This window comes from Acinonyx jubatus, chromosome C2 (assembly GCF_027475565.1).
Source record: "Acinonyx jubatus isolate Ajub_Pintada_27869175 chromosome C2, VMU_Ajub_asm_v1.0, whole genome shotgun sequence".
In the NCBI taxonomy this organism is placed as follows: Eukaryota; Metazoa; Chordata; class Mammalia; order Carnivora; family Felidae; genus Acinonyx; species Acinonyx jubatus.
In genome coordinates, this window is record NC_069384.1 from 139,971,884 (window position 1) to 139,989,770 (window position 17,887).

The following is a 17,887-nucleotide window of genomic DNA, read 5'->3' on the forward strand; positions in this document are numbered from 1 at the left end:
TTAGTAACAGTTATACTATACTAAAAATTTACATAGGAAAATCCCATTTTAAAATGCTTTCCTTACTCCTGCATGTGAATATACTATGTCAATCAATTATTGCTTCTCTTCAAACGTTTATGTCTTTTCACAATTACTGTAAAAAGTTAACTGAAAGGTCCTGGCGAATGCATTTTTCTGTAAGTAAAGAGCACACTATAGGAAGCAGTCAAGTGAAAAGATTATGATGCTATAATGAATTAAATACCTCTAGACCCATTTCACCTCGGGCTATTCTCCAAGCCACTGACCCAGATATTCTTCCACCAAGTTCTCCAGGCTTAGGGGTTTTGGGAGATATAAATTCAACAAGTTCCACGATTATCCTCTGGAGAAGTTCTTTTCTTCTGTTTTCCGACAAAGATATTTGCCTCTGTAATTCATGTTTTAAAAAAAGTCATTAAGATTAGGGAAGTGCAGAGGTCCATCTCTAAGTAAGTGCATACTTAAAACATTCATATTTTAATGGGATCCTGACAGACGTAACCAACTTTTTGTTCACATGTAGTTATTTGGAAAAGTAATAGGTCACTGTGGAAAACTGAAAATAATTTTACAAATGTTATGTGAAGAAATCATTTAAGATCCATATCCAACTCTTCATGATCTTTACTGTCCTACATTTAAAATGAAGGTGGCAATTTCTGCTTCCAGCTACGATAGACTACCTTGTGTCAGACCAACTGTCCTACTGAGAAAAGGTACAAAGCTGGGCAAAACATTACATGCAGACACAAACAAACCCCTGTTTAAATGCAACAGAAGGCTACCAAGGCAAGCACAGCTGTAGAAGCTAAGATCCCAAGGAAAGAAATGAATTCAGGTGAACTGAACATGCTCCACCTCTTTTCCCTTCCAGGCATTTGCCAATTATTAACTGGTAGGAGCTAAAGAGGGAGAGAAGCCAAGCACAAAATGACAGCTAACGTGCTGAAAAACACAGCAGAATTTTTACAGAATCACAGTACTGTGGAGTAAATACAGCGGAGTTCAGAGCATTTCAAGGTGAGAAGCTCTAGTTAATACTCCAGATATTCAGTTTAGGATCTTTGAAGGGCTGCACATCAGAAGGTGAAATTCCAAACAGATGGAAACTTCACCCTGAATCTCAACCACCGGGTTAAGGTGATTCTAACTGCCTGCCAAGAAACAAAATTGATGGTCTGGCTTTTAAATCACAGAAGAACCCACACATGTGTAATAGTAAAAAATTTCAATACTACCAAACGGATATAAAATAAAAACCAAATCTTCCTTTTTGAACTTCCAGTTCCTCTTTTCAAAAGTAGTCATTGTTAACAATTTCCTGTGCTTTGTTTCAAAAGTTTCCACACTTGGACAAGTGTGTGTAATTATATTCAAGACATAATTTCTTTGAAAAATAAAGCAACATACTTTTGATGCCTAGTATTACATACATTGAAATTTTGTTTCACTAAACTTTGAGATGTGACAATTTAATGCATAAAACACTCACAATATTTAAAAGGGGTCCTCAAAATTTTCAATGAACGAAAAGACATTTAACATATTAAAATACTTTTGCTTGCAAAGTAATGCTATTACTTTAAGAACTTCAATGGGTTAAAAACTGGCCATTCTTGATTATATAAAAAACTTCAAATGTCTTCTCAAAAATGACAAATACCCATACCTGCTTATTAAGTCCATTAATAGTTTCTCGAAGTAATTCTTCTTTAACCTCAGTTCTTCTGGAGATTACCTCCTCATGTTTACAAGAGTATCGCCAAGTGACATCAACCACCTCAAATTACAGAATACAACAGTTGACAAGATTACAACCATCAACCTTAATCTGCTGTCTAGAACGTTTGTAATTCTTATCTGTTTTTTTTTGTTTGTTTTTTTTAAGTAGACCTCATGCCCACGTTGGAGCCAAAGTGGGGGCTTAGCTCATGACCCTGAGATGAAGATCCGAGCTGAGATCCAGAGTCAGACATTTAACTGACTAAGCCACCCAGGTGCTCTTAGAATGTACAGAATTCTTAAATAGATTTTTAAAATGCTATCCTTTGCTTGAAATTTTAAAACCTGCAGAGAAAAATAAAAAATATGCTTTTTATTCATTTTCTAACATGTATATATGTTTTTAATTTTATGTTTGTTTATTTTTGAGAGAGAGCGTGAGTGGGGGAAGGCAGAGAAAGAGGGAGACAGAATCCAAAGCAGGCTCCAGGCTCTGAGCTGTCAGCACACAGCCCGATGCGGGGCTCAAACTTAGAAACTGTGAGATCATGACCTGAGCTGAAGTTGGACGCTTAACCAACTGAGCCACCCAGGCACTGCTCTAACAGGTATACTTCTAAGAAAGACTGATAAAATGAGATTTTCAGAATACTTAGCTTTTTAAAACTTATCTACAAAGTTAATTTCATAATATTCAACTAATAAAAACTTTTTCCATTTTTACTGTATTAAATTTATATCAAATAACTAACTTTTGACAAAGGTACAAAAACAAGTCAATGGAAAAAGAAAACCTTTTCAACAAATGATGCTAGAACAATCTGTCATCTATCTGGCAAATAATGACTTTCGATCCACACACTGTACTATACACAAAAATTAACTCAAAATGGATGACAGACCCAAATGTAAAACTGAAAGTATAAAACTTTTAAAAGAAAACACACGAAAAAATCATTCTGACTTGGGCTAGGCAAAACTTGCTTAGATATAACATCAAAAAGCACAATCCATCATTTCATCATCTATACGAATACTGAATCGTTATGCTGTATATGTGCAACTATACAGTGTTATATGCAGACGATACCTCATTTTAAAAGGAAAATAGCACAATCCCTGAAAGAACAAATTGATAATCTGGACTTTCTCAATTTTGTCTCTTCAAAAGTCACTCTGTAACAGAATGAAAAGACATGCCACAGACAAGGAGAAAATCTTTGCAAAGCATTTATTTGAAAAACGACTTATATGCAGAATATATAAAGAATTCTCAAAACTCAACAATAAAAAAATGAACAACCCAACTTAAAAAAAAATGGACAAAGAGGAGGATGCATGGCAAATAAGCACACAAGAGGATACCTGGCATCATTTGTCATCAGGGAAATGCAAATGAAAACCACCATGAGATACCATCTCACATACCGACAACCACACTAAGTGTTAGCAAGGATGCAGAGAAACTGACAACTCTCATACTGCTGGTGAGAATGTAGAACGGCACATGATTCTGGAAAACAGCTTAGCAATTTCTTATGGCTCTACCATATGATTCAGTCATTCTACTTCTAGGCATTTACCAAAGAGAAAAGACAGCATACGGCAATATAAGGACTTGTGTTTAAGTGTTTACAGCAACTTTATTTGAAATACTAAAAAATTGGAAATTATCTAACTGCCCCTCAACAGGTGAATGGATAAACAAACTAGGGTACATGCATACAATGGAATACTACTCAGCAATAAAAATAATAAATTATTGATACATGAGAATAACATGGGTGAATCTCAAAATAATTGTGCTGAGAAAAAGACACCAGATCACGCCCACCAAAAAGAGCATATATATTGTATTAATTCCATTTTATATAAAACTCTAGAAATGGGATGCTGGGGTGGCTCAGTTGGTTAAGTGTCTGACTCTTGATCTGGGTTCAGGTCATGATCTTACGGTTGTGAGATTGAGCCCCATGTTAGGCTCTGTGCTGACAGAGGGGAGCCTACTTGGGATTCTCTCTCTCTCTCTCTCTCTCTCTCTCTCTCTCTCTCTCTCATTCCCTCTCCCCCCACCCCCACCCCCGCTTGCATGCTCTCTCTCTCAAAAAAAATAAACACTAAAAAAAAAAACCCAAAATGACAACCTAGAAATCTACAGCGAGAGAAAGCAGATCCATGGTCCATGGTTGCCTAAAGAGGGGCAAAAAGGAGGGATAACAAAGGACATAAGGAAACTTCCAGATATAGTGCATATGTTCACTATCTTGACTGCAAAGATGATTTCATGGGTGCATACAAGGGACAAAATTTATTAAACTGTACACTTTAAATGTATGCTGCTTATTATATGTCAAATATATCTTCAAAAGCTGTCCAAAAAGGAAAGAAATTCTACTTTATTCTTAGAAAAAACCCTTTTTTTCTTATGCTTTACCTCATCCTTAGAAAATGCTATGACATAGGAAAGCTTCTTGCCCCACCCTACTTCATAAAGGAGTGGCTTATCACAGACATCTTCACATGCATCACAGTGCAGCCACCGCTGCTGAGAAGGTGAATAGACTTCTGTCCAGACATGGTCTACTCAAGTAAGACACAAGAAAACAGCAGGAAGAAAGAATATAAAAGTTAAGTTTATAAAACCAGAATGATTTCCAACAACTACATACAAACTGCTAAGATAAGGATCATATAATAATTTCTAACAGTCTAAATTTTAGCTAATAGGACTGAGCATTTTGGGGCACACAAAACTCCAGAACATTTGTTTTCATTTCTCTCTTTGAAACCCTTAAAAATATTTTTGGAAAATGTCCTTTAAGGTGGTTAGTTTTAAGTGTCATTAAAAATTATGTGAACCATAACTCTAAAAAGGTGAACATATTGAACAACGGCATCAGAAACATGGGCCTCAGCTTTTGCTAATGTGGAGCTAATGCCACTTTGGAAACTGCAGTCTCTTTTGACGTTTATGACTCAGAACAGGTAGGAGGCCTCCCAAAGGATCTCTGGCTATTGATGTTCTATATTTGACTGTAAGAGAACAGTAACTCTTAAGTGAAGGTTTCATTTTATCCTACAAAACAACAGAAACACAAGTAAAATTCTAAGAACAAGGAAAACAACTTTTTAACGTGTAGATGATAAATCATTTCTAAGTAAGAACAACATAAATTTCACACGGCTTTTATTGATTTTTTTTGTATACTGAGGTTTAAGATTACTATGTCTTTTATACTAATCTCTACAAAAATAAAGGTTTCTACAGCATATTACATGTTATTACTCATACAGAAAAAGCACTGTTACAAATGTCATGGTAAATGGTTAATAAAAGAATGTTTACAGGCCATGTTTAAAGTACCAGGCAAAATGGTAGGTGTACAACTCTATACAAAAAACTTACAAGTTGGTATTAGTGTTATTTACAGAAGGCAAATGGGAGCTCAGACTGACAAGGCCAGAAAGTAATAGACAAAAAGCGATGAGCCCAGACTGTAAACCCAAACCCGAAGTGTGCACAGCTCTACTACTTCGCTCACACTAATTCCGTACCTGTATAATCCCAAACATAGCGAGCTTCAAACCCTAAGGCTCGACAGCACAGCGTAAAACAATTGGCCCACTCGCCACACCGTCCACATCTCGTTTCCAGAAGTTTCTCAGGGTTATTATACCTGTTTAAAAATAACCATAGTTATCAACTTTGCAACCAAACTCTGCAAAGAGACTGAAAGGGGGTGTTCTGCACGTAGGGCCAACTCAATCTGCACTGCAGTGAGTTCCAGTAATGAAGGGGATCCTTGGGATTCTGGCAATGGTGGTGGATTTTCAGGTTCTGTTTACCCGGCCCTGAAGATGATGTATTTTTACGGTCTGAGGGTGAAGATTAAAGCTTTTATGATAGTTTTGTACATTCGGGGGACTTGTCCTATAGCTTTAATGTTCACTGAAGTATGTTTCCTTTTAGAATTTAGTTTGTCTTGCTCCCGGTAAAGTATTTGCTTTTTTTTAAAACGATGAGCATAACACTGGGATTCAGTTAAGTTTGTTATGTTTCGTTGTCAGTTTTTCCTGAAGTATTATTTTGTGTTAATAAGCAATGGTATCTTGCTGGCATTTTACTCAAATGTATTGTGATTTTGCTGATTTTGTACCTTTATTAATATTTGCTTTTTAATCATGTACTATATGGAACTTCATTCCTAATTGTGGTTAACATCATGGCTTGCTTTTTCACTACAGTCCCATTATTAGCTTTATATTACATGCATGGTATGAGATTAAACTCACCAGAAATTTGAAAATAAAATAAAATAACCATAGAAAAACCTTGATTCATTATCATAATCAATAGTTTAAACAATTTATATTACCTCTGTGCTAAACAGCAACATTTCTCAATTTCACATTTTTAAAAATTAATTTTTTTGTTTTTTCTTTTTTATTATCATTTATTTATTTATTTATTTATTTATTTATTTATTTATTTATTTTTAATTTACATCCAAGTTAGTTAGCCTACAGTGCAATAATGATTTTAGGAGTAGATTCCAGTGATTCATCCCCTTTATATAAAACCCAGTGCTCATCCCAACAAGTGCCTTCCTTAATGCTCCTTCCCATTCAGCCCATCCCCCCACCTATAGCCCTCTAGTAATTGTCAGTTTGTTCTCTGTATTTAAGTCTCTTGTGTTTTGTCCCCATCCCCAAAATTATTTTTAATTGAAATATAGTTGACATACAATTTTATATTAGCTTCATTTCACATACTTAAATAATGATTAAAGAGCCTAGAATATATGAGGCATTGTGTTAGAATCTATAGTGGAAAATGGTTAAACAGTGGTACAGCCTTAAAGGAGTTTACAGGCATTAACAGGAAGAAGGCAGAATGTGACAAAACCATACACAACAGGTCAGATTTAGTGTTACAGAGTGTGGTTGGGAGGAAAGTTTGTATTTGAACTGGGACCTGAAGGACAGATAAGATTTGGACAGGCAGAGATTCTCTAGGAAATCTGCTTAAAGCATTAGTATTATTCTAACAAGTGGTATAATTAGCTCATGTATTTAAAAGGTAAACAACTTTAACAAACTACTCAGTAAAGATTTTAAAACTTAAGTGAACTCAATTCTACTTAAAACACTACTATTCTGGGGGCGCCTGGGTGGCTCAGTCCGTTGAGCATCCGACTTCGGCTCAGGTCATGATCTCACAGTCCGTGAGTTCGAGCCCTGCGTCGGGCTCTGTGCTAACAGCTCAGAGCCTGGAGCCTTCTTCGGATTCTGTGTCTCCCCCCCTCTCTGCCCCTCCCCTGCTCATGCTCTGTCTCTCTCTGTCTCAAAAATAAATAAAAACATTAAAAAATTAAAAAAAAAATTAAATACTACTATACTGTAGAATGATCTTTTTGATGGAACTTTTTTCTTCTTAACCACTTAAAGATGCTTGCTAATTTGAAAATTATTTTTTGAAAGATGTTTGCCACAATCTTTTAAAAAGTTACTGTAATTATAAAATAATCATAAAACTGGAGAACACCAAATTTTGCATAATGCATTGAGAAGGATTTCACTGATAAAGCTAAGCAAGAAAAGTGCCCTAGCTGAGCACAGATGTTGGCCATAAGCTTGTAGAAGGAAACCACTGCATGAATGAATTGGCTTTGCAATGATAAGTTTGTCTTAAACAGATGCCATTAAACTACTTAATTTAAATAAATGTATGACCAACATAATTAGAAGTAATTGAAAACAGACATAAATTAAAAAAAAAATTTTTTTAACGTTTATTTATTATTGAGAGACAGAGAGACACAGAGCGTGAGCAGGGGAGGGGCAGAGAGAAAGGGGGAGACAGAATCTGAAGCAGGCTTCAGGCTCTGAGCTGTCAGCACAGAGCCCGATGAGGGGCTCGAACTCACAAACTGCAAGATCATGACCTGAGCTAAAGTCAGTCGCCCAACCAGCTGAGCCACCCAGGCGCCCCAAAAACAGATGTAAATTTACATGAAGCAATAACAGTGGCAGAATTAGCACATCCTATGCCTCCTCTATATACTACTTGTGCCAAGTTGCATAACCAGCTTAGCCTAGAATTAATACTGTTCGTCATCCCAACTCTATATGTAGGACAAAACTAAGTCCCTATGTGTCCAAAATGAGGTATTTCAAAACTTGGTATCTTTTCTTGACTGATGATACAACCAATGTTTAAGTATTGCCAATTTAAAAAATCTGATAAGAGGCTTGTGAATTAAAGGATGAAAAAAGTTAATTGAAAAGTGTAAACTTCCTTAGTTTAAAATTTAAATAATGAGGATACATTAGATTGGGTGGGGAAGGCACCTGATTAAAATTCTGTCGTTAATATGATGGCATTATACTTCTACCTTCCATATTAGCATCTGATGATTATTTTATGTACCTCATTGTGTTTACTATCACAATGTATCAGTAGTATTATTAATGTCATTAGTGTTATTTTTATGTGCTATCAATTATTAATAAAGTTATCAGAAAGTTACAAGTTATGTAATTAAAAGAACAATATAAGATTTACAGCATTAGGGCAGCTGGGTGATTTAGTCAGTTAAGCAACTGACTCTTGGTTTCGGCTCTGGTCATGATCTCGCAGTTTCATGAGAGCCTTATGTTGGGCTCTGCACTGACAGCATGGAGACTGCTTGGGATTCTCTCTCCCAACTCACTCTCTGCTCCTCCCCCACTCATGCTGTCTCTTTCAAATAAGAAACTTAAAAGAAAATATTAAAAAAAAAAGATTTATAGCATTAAATGTGTTAAGACCACACTTTATTTATTTATTTAAATTTATTAATTTATTTATTTTTCAGAGAGCCCAAGCTGGGGAGGGGCAGAGAGAGGGGGACAGAGGATTTGAAACAGGCTTTGCACTCACAAGCTGACAGCAGTGAGCCTGATGAGGGGCTCTAACTCATGAACCATGAGATCATGTCCCGAGCCCAAGATGGATGCTTAACTGACTGAGCCATCCAGGTGCCTCTACACTCAATATTTGCTAGAGAAAGAGTAAACAAATTTTTCCTATAAAAAGACAGTAATTGGGGTGCCTGGGTGGCTCAGTCGGTTAAGTGTCCAACTTTGTCTGAGGTCATGATCTCACGGTTTGTGAGTTAGAGACCCACGTTGGGCTCTTTCTGACAGCTCAGAGCCTGGAACTGGTTTGGATTCTGTGTCTCCCTCTCTCTCTCTCTGCCCCTTCCTTGCTTGTGCTCGGTCTCTCTCCATCTCTTTCTCTCAAAAATAAATAAACAATCAAAAAAAATTTTAAGACAGTAATTACTTTAGACTTTGTAGGCCATATGGCTGCTGTTGCCAGTATTCAACCCTGACATTATAATGTGAAAGGAGTTATAGACCATAAGCACACAAATCAGAATAAATGTGTTCCAGTATTTACAAAAATAGGATGTGGGCTGGACTTACCCTACCAGCCATAGCTTGCTGACCTCTGTCTTAGAGGAATATATTTCTAATAATTAAAAAGCTCATTTAATAAAAATTCTTTTCTAACCATTCCATTAAGAGATCACTCTGACTTTACTGTCTAGGGGACACTCACCTTGGGAATCGATTGCTGAACTGGCATGTATCACAGTAATGATCTTCTACTCTGTTTGCGCCCCACTTCAGTTCATCATCATTGGGAAATAATGATTCACCTCTAGACTTAGTCTGGCCACCACATTTGCTGCACAAAATGTCATTCACCCATTGAAAAAATTCTTCCTTAAACCAGTGTAAAAGCTCCAGCAGAAGAAAATCCTCTTCACTTACATCAGTACCTGAGAAGTTAAAACAGAACCAAGTAAGATCTGAAGCTGACAAAAACTAAAAATACACACACACACATATTTTATTCTAAAATATGGAGCTGAAATATATGAAAATATAAGATGATCTAAAAGGTATTCTCAAATATGATGCAAGAAAAGAACTGTCAGCATATCGTGAATCAGGATGAAATACGACATAATGCCTTGCACATTTATAGTAGTATGCCATTTACCACTGTAACTGACATTATGTACTAAAGTGAGCTGAACATAACCACCTCTCAGGGAACTATGGTTAATGTGGAATTGATCTTGAAACACAGGGAGGTAAGAAAATCATTCTGATTCATAAAAATATTTAAAAATGACTATATTCAATTTGTTATCAGGTATATATACCAGTAAACGTGAAACAATCACAAAATCACAAGCAGAAATCAGAGAATTCCAGACACCTAAAAAAAATCACCCTATCAACTTTTCTTAGTCTTTCAACTACACAATGTAATCTATCTGTAGCCACTCACCACACATCAACTAAAAAGAGAACAAATGCCTACAATGTATGTAACAACCCCAGCAGGTATGTATGGCCTGTTAATATTATATCTACTTTAAAAAGATTTCTCTTGATCATATTCAAGACTGTGGTATCTTTGGAAAGAAGGGAAGGAGAGGAGAAATGAATCTAGAAGACATATCTAGGGAGTTCTCATTTCTATCTTTTCATGTTTTATTATTTAGAAGTGATAATAAAACATACTTGAAGGAAATATATGGCATAATGTTAAGATCTAATAAAGTTCAATGCTGGTCATAGGTGTTCTTGTATTTCTGTTTGATATAGTTCAAAATAGAAAAAAACTGTATTATACAAAAACCTAGAGACTATAAAGGCTAGAAACAGATTATGTTCCCGGATGGGAAAACAATATTCTAAAGTTGTTAATTACCTACTAATTAATCTGTAATTTAATGTAATACCAATTAAAATTAAAAATAATTACAAATTTTATGTAATTAAAATTTATAAAGTAATCTTTCATAAAATTTGACAAACTGCAAATTCACATGAAAGACAAAATGGTCAACATAACTTTGAGTAAGAACAATAAGATAAATTCATCTAATACATGTCAAAACACATTACAAAATCACAAAAATAATTAAAATATTGTGATATTGGTGAAAAATAGACAAAGTAGATTACTGAAACAAAGGAAGACTCCTGAAAAATAGATTTCTAAGTGATACATAATGTCTGATGAAGTTAGCCTTTCAAAGTAGTTCTAAGAGGATGGACGATTCAATAAATGATTTGGGGGGTGCCTGGGTGACTCAGTAGGTTGAGTACCCGACTTCAGCTCAGGTCATGATCTCACGGTTTGTGGGTTCAAGCCCGATGTCGGGCTCTGTGCTGACAGGCTGGAGCCTGGAACCTGCTTCAGGTTCTGTGTCTCCCTCTCTCTGCCCCTTCCCCACTCATGCTCTGTCTCTCTCTGCCTCTCAAAAATGAATAAACGTTAAAAAAAATTTTTTTTTAAATAAAAAAAAATGATTTGGGTACAACAGAATTTACATAACATACTGAGAGGAGGAATACTATAAAGGCAGAAATTACAAAAGAACACGTTTATGGTTTTGTGGTGTAGAAGGGCCTTCTTAAGCAAGATGCAGATTGTGAAATTAATAATGGAAAAAAAATAAATTTTCTTATATTAACTTTGTAACATGAATTTCAAAAGATATACTACATGAAATTAAGCAAAGAACACTGGGAGAAAAAAAGTAACATGTTTAACAAAGAAAAGTACGCAGAATATATATAGAACTTCTATAAATCGGTAAGAATGTTAGCAAACCCATTAGATAAATTCAAAGTCCATAAAAGAAGTCCAATAATTTCATTAAGTGGAAACAAATACTCTCAAGACACTTTTTATGTACAATGGAAGGCAATTTGTTTGGCAGGATCCATTACAGTATAAAAGTATCAACACATCCTTGACATTTATATTTATCCCAGAGAAACACTTGTGCATATATATACACCAGGAGGCATGCTTTACAGGAATTCTCACTGCAGGAATACTTAGAATAGAAAAAAATGGTAAATAATCTCCATGTTTATCAATAGGGAACTGTATACATAATAGTACATGCATACTATAGAACACTATGGAGAATTAAAAAGATTTTTAAAACACATTAGTAAATGAAAAACATCAAGAAACTGAAGATATATGGGATGATAAATTTTATGTGAATCCACAGAGCTTAAACTATTTTTACAGGTAACTATGGGTGTATTTCCTATGTATTAACATAGGAAAAGATATGAAAAGGAACACATCATATGATAATAGCTGTTAACCTATGGAAGAGATGTGACTGATTGGCAGGGAGAGTCTAGCTTTTTTTTTTTTTTAATGCATTTTTAAATAAAGTTTATTTATTTTTGAGAGAGAGAGAGAGAGAGAGAGAGAGAGAGAGAGCGCGTGTGCTGGGGAGGGGCAGGGAGAGAGGGGGAACAGAAGATCTGAAGCTGTCAGCACACAGCCTGATGCGGGACTCAAATCCACAAACCATGAGATCATGACCTAAGCTGAAGCTGGATGCTTAACTTGACTGAGCCGCCTGGCTTTCCAAATCTAGCTTTACTTATATAATATGAAAGTTGGTATTAGATTAAAAATGAGCTTAAGAAATATAGCACTGCCATCCTTCTCCATCAAGTGCCTACAGCAGAGTAATCTTTTCAAAAATGCAAGGTAGATTATGTCACTCAAAACCCTCCAATGGGTTTCCATCTCACTCAGGATACAGTTCAGTTTCTACTCTTGCCCTTTCTTACCACAGTTGGTTTCCTCTGGGAGGCTGAAAAATGGTCCACCAAGAGATACGCATATTTTTTTTTAAGATAAGCATATTCTAACCCCTGGAGTCTCTAACTCCTAACATAGCAAAAAAACAAAACAAAACAAAACAAAAAACAAAACAAAACAAAACTTTGAAGATATGATTAAGGATATGGAGATGTGGGATTATACTGGATTATCTGGGTGGGCCCTAAATGCATGCTGTACCCTTAAAAGAGGGAAGCAGAGGGAAATTCTACACATACACAGAAGGTGATGTGATAGTGGAACAGAAAGAGATAATGAAACCCTGTTGACACCTTGATTTCAACCCAGGGATTCTGATTATGGACTTGCGGCTTCCAGAACTGCAAGTGAATACATTCCTGTTGTTTTAGGTCACCAAGTTTGTGACCGCTTGTTACAGCAGACACAGGAAACTAATGTACCCCCTTTACTTCTCTGACCTCTGTCTTGTTCATTCTGTGGCAGGCACCATGTCCTCCCTGCCATCCTTTATACGGACCAAGCTCACCTGCACCGTGGGGAGCCTTTGCAGTTGTTGGTTCCCCCTAACTGCAGTGGAAATCCCTGCTTTCCAGAGAAGAGAAATCCCTGCTTTCCAGAGCATCCTTCCTAGTCACTCTCTATTCTGTTATCCTGATTTGTTTGTCTTCCCAGCACTTATCACTACGTGCTACATTTGAGTATTGGGTTTTTTTTAGTCTCTCACCCAATGACAGCAGAGACTTTGCTCTGTTCACTGCTGTATCCCCGACACCTTGAACTGTGCTTGTCATGCAGTAAATACCTGAATGAATGATGGAAGGACTAAACAAACAAGTCTCATAATATTACTTAGAATTAATACTGTTCACCAAATAGTCATTATCAAAATGGGAAAAGAAAGGCAAGGAAGACAGAATACTTGTATTTCTGCATTCTAGGTACTGCAGCCTCCCAGCCAGAAGTAGAACTGGCACACAGAGTGTGAGGCCCACCGGGGACAGTGCTCCTTGATCAAGCAATATCCTTAATTATGGCTCAGAGAAATGCAAGTGGAATCCTGTCTGTAGAGGATAAGAGCTCAGAAAGCTCAGAGTTATGGGGCTTAAAGGAAGGTTTGACTTAGATGCTAAATTCTTTTTTGTTGTGTGCCTGTGTTTGGTTTTTTTGTTTGTTTGTTTTAGATGGTAAATTCTGGGAAAATATGGAGAACATATTAGAGTATGGAGTGTATATTTTAAAATTATAATCAAGACTTCAAGGGGGTGCCTGGGTGGCTCAGTTGGTTAAGTGCCTAACTCCTGATTTTGGCTCAGGTCGTGATCTCATGGTTTGTGAGACTGAGCCCTGCATTGAGCTCTTCTGACAACATGGAGCCTGCTTTGGATTCTCTCTCTCCCTCTCTCTGCCCCTCCCCCATGCACTCTTTCTCTCAAATAAATAAACCTAAAAAAAAAAGAAAAAGACTTTAGATTAATAAATTTAGCATCTTCAAAAATAACATACGAATAGATTTCTGGTAATTTTTCAGTGACAAAAATAAAATCAACAACTTTAGGTCTTAACTCCATCCTATGAAAACCAGACATTAGTGTACAAAAGAGGGAATAAGAAGAGAACCCATTGGGGCACCTGAGTGGCTCAGTCGGCTGAGTGTCTGACTTTGGCTTAGGTGATGATCTCGCGGGTTGGGAGTCTGAACCCCACATTGGGCTCTGTGCTGACAGCTCAGAGCGTGGAACCTGCTTCAAATTCTGTGTCTCCCTCTCTCTCTGCCCTTCTGTCACTCGCAAGAACATTAAATAAACATAAAAACAAAAAGAGAAGAGAACCAGTAAAACATCTGTCTAGGTAGCCTCATCCTTAGACACACCTTAATACTCAACATTTTTCTTCCCATGTCTTCATATTCAATTCAGTAGGCCAACATATATTTTATTTCACTTTTCTAAAATGACAGTGTTCTTCCTCTTTGAAAAAGGTGTTTCACCTATATTTGGAACACTCAATCATGACAACTTTTCAGTCTTCCAAGCCAGAGCTATGAAATCACACTTCTCTGAGCCTCAACTATCTCTAAAGGTATCTCAGTGGGCAGTGTTCCAAGGTTCTCACTTCTGCTTCAAACCAGAACACTTTTCCTAGTTCAGAAACCCAGAAGATTTAATTTGAGGAGGAAATGAAAAAACAAACAAATAACACACCAAAAAAACCCACAATGAAGGAAAATCACCAACCTGGACAAAGGAGGCTTTGTAATCACCTCAGTGCCAAAGGTGCTCCTTGCCATACAACATCCATCTGTCAAAACTTTATTTACAGATTCTGATTTATTTAGGATGGCAATGCATTAGCTAAAAAGACTACAGGTCCCAGCCTCCCTTGGAGCTAAATGAGGCCAAATGACGAAGATTGGTGTGAGATGCCAAGGAAGGCTGCTTCAAGAGAATAGGCTCAGCTTAGAGGTACCTTTTGCTTTCTCTCCTTTTCTTCTTCCTGATGCCTGGTCTGCAGATATAATGGCTGGAGCTTTAGCAGTCACCTTAGACTATGAGACGTAACTTGTGGAATGGAAACCATGTATGCCAGCACCAAAAGATGAAAGAACCTAGCTTCTGATAATGTCTCAGAGCCTACCAGTAGCATCAGACTGCCTCCCTCAATAATTTCTTACATGAGAAAATAAATCTTAAGCCACTGGGGTCAAATCCCATTGCTCACAGCCCACACTAACCTGAAATAATATATCCATTATGTCTGTAATACCACTTATTTCACTATATATTTGGATTTCTCCCACTTATGACTCTTACTCTTTCATCTTTCAGTATCCTACTGTTTTTGTAGAACAGCAGCATCCAATAGAACTTTCAGCAATAATGGAAATATAGTTCATATCCACACTGTCCGACAAGGTGGTCACAAATCACTTGTGGTTAATGAGTACTTAAAATGTGTTCATGTACTCATTAGTACATTAGTAACTAAAGAACAGGATTTTTAACTTCTTTAATTTAAGTGTGAGAGGATATATAGACAAATCTTAAGTCATACTCTGATGAGATGAAGTTATAGATGCCTTATCTTATTCCTATTTTCCAAATCTTCTACCAAAAAGCCACATATTACCTTTATAATTAGAGGGAAAACATGCCAGGCAAATGTCAGCAGGGACACTGCTGTGTCTCCCCTGCAGGGCTTAGCCCAATGACTCACACACAAAACACGCTTCAGTTAGTACCTATTAGACAGGCATTTATGTCAGGCATTATCTAAAGGAGGACAGTACTTTAAAGTGGACAGGGTCTTTGTGATCACATATTAATAAGCATTCTTATCTCATGAATAGTAAAAATATATTAATCCAACATGAAGAATTGTCTCAAGGTCTCACAACAATGTTGCTGAATTTAGACTAAGGCCCAGACTGGTCATCAAATACAAGGAAATGACACAGTATAATATTACAATAAAGACAAAACTACCAAAATACAATGGGCAGCAAAAGATCTACATGATATATGTAAGAAGTGATTAGATGATTAAAAAAGGAAAAGAGACACACTACACTGTTAATCCCTCTGAGAGACTTCTGGTTTTAGCTCTAACACGTAAAGAGCTTAGAGTTTTCATTTGCTTGTTACAACAGTAAAAAACTGAATAAACCAAAATCACTGACTTTTCTTGAGTTCAAAAGAGTTCACAGGGCAAACTGTCACCCTGAAATCTGGAGAAACAGACAAATACAGAGAATCACAACCAGCATCTGCTATATGGAAAATAAGCCACCGGAGTCATAAATTGGTAAGAAACACTTAAATGGTAATTTTGACAAACTGCTGGAGGCTGAATATGGACTAGCTTGAATAAGAAACACAATCTTAGGAGGGATTCCTAACACGTTTGAGGGTTTTCCCTCCAAGAATTCCATCAGGTTTTCTTGGTAAAGAACCAAAAAAGAGGGGCTCCTGGATGGCTCAGTTGGTTAAGTGACTGACTCTTGATTTCAGCTTAGGTCATCATCTCACACTTGTGAGATCAAGCCCCATGTTGGGCTCTGTGCTGACAGGGCAGCATGGAACCTACTTGGGATTCTCTCTCTCCCTCTCCCTCTCCCTTCACCTCCCCTGCTTGCATGTGTGTGTATGTGTGTGCACGCTCTCAAAATAAATAAATTAAAAAAAAAAAAAAGATTCCTTCATGGCTCTGGGAAGGAGAGGAGAAGATCAAGAATTGTAAAGTATGCCCAGATTATTCTCTACAATTAAGGCCTATTCTTCAGGGAAAAAAGATTTTACCAGAGCCTTTTCTGAAGTGGGGAAAGGGGACTTCCCTGGCCCTAGCTGTCTCTAGCCTTCTTATCTTGCCTATGGGGGGGAAAAGTTAAGAAAAACCTGGGAAGGTCACAGGCCTGAGGATACAGGCCCACTAAAACTTAATTGAGATTTACTCAGAAGATGACAGAGGGCTTCTCCTCCCCTCTGCATTATACCAACAAGGCTCCAGTGTAAAAACAATGGAATACGCTAAAAGATACAGACTCTAAGGAGTTCTTAGAAAAGCCCAAAGACAAGAGGGAAGACAAGAATACCAGAGGAAATCTGAAGCTTCTGACACCTATGGCAAACATTAAACATAGCCCAACTCCTCATTAAATGGACATAAAACCTTACATAAAAGGCCTATTCACCTCAGCTCCTATTACCCAATACATCATGTCCAACTTCCAACAAAAAATATAAGATTTGCTAAAAGGCATGAAAAGCAGTCTGAAGAGACAAAGCAAGTATCAGAACTACTCAGATATGGCACAGATTTTGGAATTAACAGACAAAAAATTTAAAATAATTATGATTAATATATTAGGTTTCTCATGAAAAAAGTAGACAACATGTAAGAATAGATGGATAATGTAAATAGATTTTTTTGTTGTTATTTAGAAACTTTTAAAAAAATCTAAAGGAAATGGTAGAAATCAAGAACACTTAAGAATGCCCTTCATGGGGGGGTACCTGGGTGGCTCAGTCGGTTAAGCATCCAACTTCAGGTGGAGTCATGGTCTCGCATTTCGCAGGTTCGAGCCCCCACATCGCGCTCGGAGCCTGGAGCCTGCTTTGGATTCTGTGTCTCCCTCTCTCTGCTCCTCCCCTGCTCATGCTCTCACTCTCTCTCTCTCTCTCTCGCTCTCTCTCTCTCTCAGAAATAAAGAAACTTAAAAAAAAAAAAAAAAGAATTCGCTTCATAGGCTCATCAGTAGATAAGACGTAGCCGAGGACAGTGAGCTTGTAGATAGGTTAACAGAAACTTCCCAAACTAAAAACCAAAGAGGAAAAGAAAGAATAAAGGAAAAAAAAAGAAAAGGGGCACAGGACATCCAAGAATTGCAAGAGAATCTCAAAATGGACCAGAGCACTAAGAACTGCAGGAAACTGAGGAAGAGATAGATGAAGGTAAAAT

The 17,887-nt window shown here is 36.9% G+C and overlaps 1 protein-coding gene across 4 annotated transcripts in view; it reads right to left on the minus strand.

Moving 5' to 3' along the window:
• Positions 1–17,887, minus strand: part of NGLY1 (N-glycanase 1) — a 61,923-nt gene that overhangs the window by 13,101 nt on the left and 30,935 nt on the right. For all 4 annotated transcript variants that reach the window (XM_027040922.2, XM_027040925.2, XM_027040923.2 and 1 more), the window contains 5 exons: positions 9,353–9,575; positions 5,302–5,423; positions 4,181–4,326; positions 1,694–1,804; positions 248–412 (listed from right to left, as the gene is read on the minus strand). In XM_027040922.2, coding sequence (XP_026896723.2) covers positions 248–412; positions 1,694–1,804; positions 4,181–4,326; positions 5,302–5,423; positions 9,353–9,575 — 767 coding nt within the window. The remainder of the gene's footprint in view (positions 1–247; positions 413–1,693; positions 1,805–4,180; positions 4,327–5,301; positions 5,424–9,352; positions 9,576–17,887) is intronic.